This window comes from Laetiporus sulphureus (genome assembly GCF_001632365.1).
Source record: "Laetiporus sulphureus 93-53 unplaced genomic scaffold LAESUscaffold_19, whole genome shotgun sequence".
Lineage (NCBI taxonomy): Eukaryota > Fungi > Basidiomycota > Agaricomycetes > Polyporales > Laetiporaceae > Laetiporus > Laetiporus sulphureus.
In genome coordinates this window covers 544,501-552,686 of record NW_024468528.1, presented here as the reverse complement: position 1 = coordinate 552,686, position 8,186 = coordinate 544,501, and the positions used below count along the sequence as shown (strand labels likewise).

The 8,186-nt window shown below is 45.3% G+C and overlaps 2 protein-coding genes across 2 annotated transcripts; both read right to left on the bottom strand.

The window, feature by feature from the left end:
• Positions 1-272: 272 nt before the first annotated feature.
• Positions 273-672, bottom strand: LAESUDRAFT_759242 (uncharacterized protein; the record flags this gene model as incomplete). Its single annotated transcript, XM_040912572.1, has 3 exons — positions 273-365; positions 419-544; positions 607-672. 3 exons carry the CDS (start codon positions 670-672, stop codon positions 273-275), a joined length of 285 nt encoding a protein of 94 aa, XP_040764488.1.
• Positions 673-1,397: 725 nt separating this feature from the next.
• LAESUDRAFT_759241 (uncharacterized protein) lies at positions 1,398-1,856 on the bottom strand (the record flags this gene model as incomplete). Its single annotated transcript, XM_040912571.1, has 1 exon — positions 1,398-1,856. The coding sequence occupies one exon, from the start codon at positions 1,854-1,856 to the stop codon at positions 1,398-1,400; it is 459 nt and encodes a 152-aa protein (XP_040764487.1).
• Positions 1,857-8,186: the final 6,330 nt, after the last annotated feature.

Genomic DNA, 8,186 nt, shown 5'->3' with positions numbered 1-8,186 from the left:
CTGCAGAAGAAGAGGATGGAGCAGCAGCAGGAAGGGAGTCATCAGCACCAGTAGAAGTGGTCGGAGAGTTGGAAGCCATGACCTCCCCAGTATCAGAGGGTGTGCATGTGGAAGCCTCAGTCACTGGAGGTTAACTCAGCTCCTAGGAGGGCCGGAGAATCACATTAGAAGGCAGATAAGGGACCACAGTTTGATGCATGCACCTTATTCACTGTGAAGGTGGCAGCTCATACAGGCAAGATCAACTCCTCACACCACGATAGCCATGACAGTTATACAAAGGCATCGAGATGTGCCTGGACCTTTTGGCAAAACTGGGTGTAGTGTGTTTGTGACATCAAGTCCGAAAAGGCACGAAGATTGTGCTAAGAAAGGGAGAGTGTTAACCAGTTGTGAGTACAACGGAGTGGTCACTTACCAGGGCAGAAAGGAACTCGTGTATAAGCAACTCGAAATCGACGGCCAGACCGAGAGGCTCAGCCTTGCATAACCTCTCCCAAGCAGAGTAAATGGTGCCCATGATGGCATCCTTTGGGTCTGCCACCTATGTGTCAAGAATGGAGGTTAGCAACAGCAACAAACCAAGGAATTGGGAAACAGGCGCACCTTGCAAGGAGAGGTGACTGGAGTTGCAGAACGCTGAGATGATGATGGAGTAGCGGGGTCATCCATCGTTGAGCTGAGAGAATGAGGTAGAGGGAGAGGAGAGTTAGGCACCATCGGACACTGAAGAAAATGTTGAACTAGCCAGGCACGGACACGTGAACATGTCATTAAAACCTCACAGAATTGTCCTCTACCACGTGATAGAGTCAGTCAGCTTTCTCAGGAAGCCAGTTCAAATGACTCGGACAGAACTTCTCATGCGGGACCAAAATCAGGCCAATCCAATTGAGGCTACCAAAACAAGGGATTTACAGCATGAGAGCCAAGACAAACATAGTCAAACTACTGTACATGAGAAAGCGGAGTACACAAAGGACAAATTGAGAGGGTTCTAGGCTATGCAGCTTTCTCATTCACAGCCAGGAAGGTCATCAAGAACTGGAGATGCTCGCTAATGTGAGTTGCCTCCACAATCAGTCACGTGTGCTCCTGTGTATAGATCTTGACCAACAGGGCATTAGGGATGGCCAGTTCATGAACCTCACTAAGAATTCACTCAGTCTCTGCAAGTGATTTAGCATCTGCAATCACAAAATGAACGAAGTCAGTATGGCAGTATTTGCGATCGAAGAGAAGAGGGGCATACTAGAGGGAGCCTGAACAAACGAGCACTTGAAGTGTGACACTTGGCAGTAAATGCAAGCCTGTCCACCATGGTCAGAGGGCATGATTATGCAGTCGCTGTCCACCAAGCACTTGGAGCACTGGTGGCCGAAATGTAAGCAACGAGCTCAATATGAAAAAGTGACTGGATGCACCTTGGTATGCAGCCACGGCTTGCTGAAGCTCAAGAACGTGACCTGCACATGCTTTAGGAGAGCGTGGACAGCGGTGTAGTACTCACGCAGCATATCTGACTCGGAAGACTTGGGGGTAACCACGGAAGACACTGTACTCACAATGGACACTGAATGTGACGGCACCTTCGAAGGACTCACAACCACAATCACTTCGTGCTTGACCATACTCTGCAGAATCTCTGCGATCATGACGAAGGCAGCAGAGGGTGAAGGGATGCACTTTAGGTCATGTTCGGCCCACCAGTTCTTGATCGGATGAGTCTGCCCAAGGAACGCCCGGTCACGCCCATCCACAAAGAGGTCGTCTTCGACATAAGCCATCAAGAAATGATTACAAGTGTAAGTGCGACCTTCGGAGAGCTTGTCAAAGTCACCATGATCAGCAGTCATGATGATCTCCTGCATGATCTCAGACAATTCAGCAGGAGTGCGACTGGGTCAGCGGTCATGCAAGCAGCTGAATAACCCATCAGCGAAGGAGGGACAACTGTTAGGAACCAGTCGAAGTCAATGCTTGCATTCAGCATGAACCAGTTATATACCGAGTTAACTTCGTAAAAGAGTGACGAGGCGCAGATAGGGTAATTGCATATCAGCTGGGACTGAACGCCTCAATATCAACCGCCATACGATGGATTGCAACACGAAGAACTCATCTCGTAAGCAGAAAACGATGTGGCCCAGCTCTGCCAGGCCCATTCAGGAGTGTTGGGAGCAGGTGATGTACTGATGAGATTATCCAGTTGCTGAAGCAACAGGATGCAGGCACCATCAACAGGGTAAACCCCGCGAGCACGGGTGGTGAGACTGAAGATACCATTGATGTGGGACATGGTGGTGAGAGACTAAAGAACATGAAGACAGGTTGCCCTACCTAAAATATGCACGACAGACCAGGGATGGTTCAGATTCCAGAATGGGAGAGATGATATGCACTGAGATATTTTATGATCAAAAAACACCAGACAACACATCCGCCTATTGCACAATCAGATAGCAAGTCGCCATGATCCGGGAGCATACAAATCAGGGTCAAAACAGTTCAGAGTGGGCAAAGAAGACTTTACCAACAGCCTGGGAATATGGAACTATGTGAAGGGGTCAGAAGGTGAACGTGAGGTGCGGAAATGATAAGTGAGCCACAAGGAAGCATAGCCAATTACGAGGTGCAGCAGGAGAGTGGAACGTGACCAGTTAGGCAACTCGGAAATGAGCAAGTGCACAAACTGAATAGAAGACAGGGTAGCGAACTGATGGACCCTAGCAGGGCCGGACTTCTCAGTTCTATGACTGTATGATATGAAGAGGGGGCAGGGGCGAGCTTTGCGACATGTTTCAATGGATCGGAAACACAATGTATGATCAGAAACACATTTCAGTGACTCAGCTGGCTCATTTCTGACCCATTATATGATCCACACTGTACATAGGAATAAAAAAACAAGCTTTCATGGAGTTTTCACATGGAAGTAGTGCTCAGTTCTCATCTCATCTATGCTAGGGCATCGTGCTTGACTACATCTACATCTATTGTGATCACGTTCTATGTCTTTGGGATTCTTGACACCGAGAGGGGCAGCACTCTCAGCAATGGCCTCTAGCTCGACTCGAGTATCAGCCAGATAAGTCACATTATCACGTTTTTGCATCTCACGCCATCGCATTTTGTTCGCACGCCACCAGTCACGAGTCTCAAACCAGGATTCCATCCCCATCAGACTCCATAGCCTTGCTAGTGCTCAGAAGTTCATTGTCGGTGCTCGATCCAGTTAGAGACACCCAGGAGTTTGTCGTCGGCACTCGTTTCAGTCAGAAGCGCTCAGGGCTTCGTCGTCATCGCTTGGCCCAGTTTTTCAGATGCCCAGGGCTTCTTCATCAGCACTTGATCTAGTTCGGAGGCAGTTAGGGTCTCATCGTCAGTGCTTGACCAGCACTTTCCAGATATAGCAAGCCCTCGTGCCACAGCTCAGGCCTTCAGCCACCACAGTTCGCGAGTGCAGAAGTCACCAATCACATTCTACACATGCACACCCCCACGCTCAGGCTTTCAACTGTTTCTCAGTCGGAGGCATCCACATAGTCAAGTTCGACACTCACTGATCACGAGTTTTGACAAAACTGACTTCATTTCAAGAAAAACAGCCGAACGACTCATGGCTGTCCATCGCTACATTATCATCTGAAGTTTCCTGTGACTGTAGCCTAAAGAGACCACAGATGGAGAAGCCTCAGTTTGCCTTCCACCAATAGGGATTGGTTAGGAGTGCTGCTCATGGCCAGGATGCAGTTGAGCATATCACTGGTTTCAATGCACATACTTGTTGCTGAGCCCGAATACATGAATCGCTCACTCAGAAGAGGGGAGCCACGATGAAAAACTCGAGAAGCGAGATGTCTTCTTCTGCAAGCGTGCAAGCTTGTCCTTGAGCTTCTCAATCTCAGACTCTTTCTGTATAAGTGATCAGTATGCATCATCAAAGATGGATGGCGAGAGCTAGTACATATTTTCCAGTAGATTTGAAGAGTGTTGCAATCAGCATGATCCTTGGAAGATAAGATGCATGATGTACCTTCAACTCAATGAACCTCTCCAGCTTGCTAATCTCTTTGTTGAGCTTTAATGCACCATGAACATGCCATCACACATTCTTCTGCAGTTATTCACATCACGAATAAAGTGATCGACAGCCCATGAGCAGTGACGGGTGCTCCGGTTAGTGATGAGGCCTGACAGCAAGCCTTAGTCAACCTTCAAGCTGGTTAGGATAAATACCAAAGATATATAAAAGACACACTGTATATATGACTTCTCACCCAATATGCAATAAACGGAGGTTGGAGCTTGAACTGCAATGACATCAACTGTGATGACATCGGCAGCACAGGACAGAGAATGCAAATGAGCAGCAAGGCATGTTGGCATGTTGACTGTGTGTGTAGGTAGACATGATAGAGGAAGCCTGAGACCTGCCGTCTGATCACTTTGGTATGTCCATCATTATACTTTATTGCACGTGCCAATCTGAGGTCCTCTTGTAGCACTGGGCAGCTTCTGCTCATTCAGATTTTGTGGAGTCTGGTTTGTACATTCACTTGATTGACTTCTACTTATGGGTCTGCAAACCACGCATGCTCGTCGACTCTCTGCCTACCCCTGATAGTACTCCAACCAGTAGAACCTGCCCCACCATCACTCCAGAGGATGATTCTGACTGCACGCTGCACTCCGAGGGCTTTGGTGGACCGTTCTGATATGAGATACCTGGGTTGTGTCTAAGGCTCCAACTATTTATAGTATTTACACTCCTGAGATGTAAATAATTAGTATATAGTAAATAGTTGTCCATATGTCATATAAACAGTTTATATAAAGTTTATATAGTTTTTTTGATTTCATCTTTTGGTGGAGTTCTACTCAACTGTGAGCAGCCTCTGCGATTGTTAAGGCCTTTAAGAAGCTGTTGCATCAGCACGCACATGATAGTAAGCAGAAAACAAGCATTCATGTCAACACTTGCATCAGGAATGACAAGGAAATCACATGTCATACAAGAAATGACAAGAAACTCATGTTCATGAGTCTATATGATGATCAACTGTTAGTGGTGGCTTCTGTCAAACACTATGACTTTTAATTGGCTCACTATTGCACTGTCAAATCTAGCAATTGTGCACTCAATAGCCCTATATCATCATGAAACTATTTATACTATATATATACATCTATTTACTATGTACAGGCCCAACTGTAAATAAACAGATATAGTAAACAGTTAAAACTATGTAATATAGTATATAGATAGAAATGTTGAAGCCTTAGAACTTGTGTCCTGGTCCACCCCGGATAGGCATCGCACATCATGTACCCGTCCCGTAGCGTAAGGATGTATCGTACCATCTCGAGACCTCACCAATCTAAAGCTAGTAGCTGCCCCACATTGCATACTCTGCCCAAGGCCTGACATGCCCTGTACCTGTCCCGTAGAGACCACATGTGTAGCCTGTCTGAGATAACTCATTCTGAACCCCTATTCACCTGCATCATGCACTTGACCCAAGAGAACTCATTCTATATGAGGGTGACCTGGAACACCACCTCATAGTGAAACTTCTAGCCACTCTCTGCTGTTCGATGATGTATGTGTGCTTGGGGACAAGCACGTGTACATATTGCAGTCATTTCTCATTCGATCACATATGATCTAATGTTTGCAATGAAGAACAACAGCTTACAGGTCCCTAACATGCATCTCTGGAAATGTCCACATTCTCATCACGAGTACCTCCTGCATCGATTATTCCAATCTCAACAGTGAGAAGCAAGACATCGATGTGAATGGAGAGTCTGGAAGGACCTTTTGAGGAATGACGTCCTGGGAGAAGAGTAACCGGCTGCCCCTTGTCATCTTGGAGAACGTATGCTCGACACCTTGAGAGCACATCTTTGAGTATCTTGAGAAAAATAAGCACAGTGCTGACTTCTTGCGAGTTCATATCAAGAACTTTTATACCTCATACTTGAACTCATGTATACCTCCTCGCTGTGGACCAGAAAAATTCAGATCTTCCAGGTGATTGGAAGAGGCTTCTCAACAAGCTTCAGTGACCTATGTCATCCATGCTCGATGCCTTCTTCCTCCCCTCAGATGATCCATGCATTTACCAGATGTGCAAAAAGCTCATCTCTGAAAGTAACAATGCAGTCGATCAACAGACAGACCGGACAGATTGAGGCCAGTGCAAGTTCCACCACCAGCATGTGAGGTTGGAGCAGAAGCTCAGCTCAAAGAGTCTGCTGATGAGCTGGGATGAAGGTCAATTATACATCATATTGTGCTGAATCATGTGAGCTTATCATTTCTCAGGTGGTTTCTAAAAACTGTCAGACATACACATACCCACCATCTAGCTTTCAACTGCTTCTCAGTTGGACACCCCACTCTGGTTGAGTCTGACACTCACTGATCTGAGTTTGCGAACTGACCCATTTCACGCAACACAGCCGAATGACTCACAGCCACCCATCGCTGCATTATCATCTGAAATTTTCTGCAACCATAGTTCAAAGGCACCGCAGACGGAGAGCCTCAGTTCACCTTCCAAGTAGGATTGGTTAGGAGTGCTGCTCACGGTCAGAACACAATTGAGCATATCACCGGGCCTGAGCTGAGCTGAGCCTGAGCTGGTTTTCTCAGGCCCGGCGTGCATTGGTGATAGGCTGAGCCTGCTGAAGCTGAGCTGAAGCTGAGGCTTTTGAGCTGAGCTGGGCTGAGCACATCACTACTCTAGACTCTTTCAGCTCATAAGTCAACTCCTTTGGATTGCAGTGACTTGTTATCTGATAGCATGAGAGTCGAACACATTTTTTGTCATTTTTTGATTGCAGAACATTTCAGTGCATATGCACACCATACAGATGAATTTGCATCTGAACTGAACTGAGATTTTGTCTCATATCACAGAAGATCTTAAACTAGGGTCCAGCCCAATTCAAGGCATCACATCACACCCTATGAGCCTATGGTCAAAAGGATACAGTAATCAGACAATGCTTGGCTTGTACAATGTAGTACAAGCTAGTACTGGCTGTTGCTTTGCTTGTACATTGTTGTACAAGCTAGTACTGGCTGTTGCTTTGCTTGTACAATGTAGTACAAGCTAGAACAATATAGTGCAGGCTAGTATTAGCTAGTATTATGTGATTACGCTAGTATTTGCTTGCACTTTATACTAACCATCATTAGCACAAATTGGTGCATGTCAATGCAACTTAACTCTAAACTTTAAAAATATAACACAGACATATAATATCAATTAACATTTTAATAATATAGATAACTTGATGGGCATATTGTGATCAGAGGCAGGCTCATAGTGCATAATGATTCTGATTCTCATAATGTTCTATTGTAAATTAGAATCATAACATGAAGCCCATCAAGTTGTGACATGGTCACAATACTTACAGAATATTTGGCTTAAAATTAGTGAAGTCATATTTTCATGATTTTTCTCAATGATCTCATCATAACTCCATCATCTTGTAACTCATGAAACTTTGACAATTTCTTGAATATTGTTCCTAATCATCACCGTGCAGGACTAGAAAAAGATTGAAAATGATATTTTGAATAGTTTGTACGAGACATTAACAATGTCCTTTGCTTTATACATTGCTGATTGTGGAAAGCATATCTTCAATAATTCTCAATTTATTCAACCGAGAATGCCCTTACATAATTTGAACTCTTTTTCGTACATTATCTCAATTATATGATGTGAACTATCGCATTTTTCACCCAGTGTCCGGCATCCGGTGGCCCATTTCTGAAATTCAGTTTTGCTCGCACGCCGGCCGGGTCAATTACGTCTGTTGTATGAGCCGACGGGCCGCTGATGTCATAGTATGAGTATGAGTGCTGACATTAGCCTGTAATGCAACTTTGATATGTGCTCACCACATAGTGGCCGAAATCGCCTGGAGATTTCATGGATAGGAAGCCAACCGTCTGGAGAGTTTCTCAGATTTTTGTAAATGCAAAGGGTTCATGGTTGAAGAAATCGAGAACAGCTTACTGTCATGTCGGCAATGCAATCATCAGCCATTGGTGAGGGAACACCTTCAATTCTCAGTCACGACTGATTCCAAAAGGTGTGAAAAAACGCGGCAAATTTCCTTTGACTTTTCCTTTCTGTGGCATCCTTCCATTTTTGTGAGTT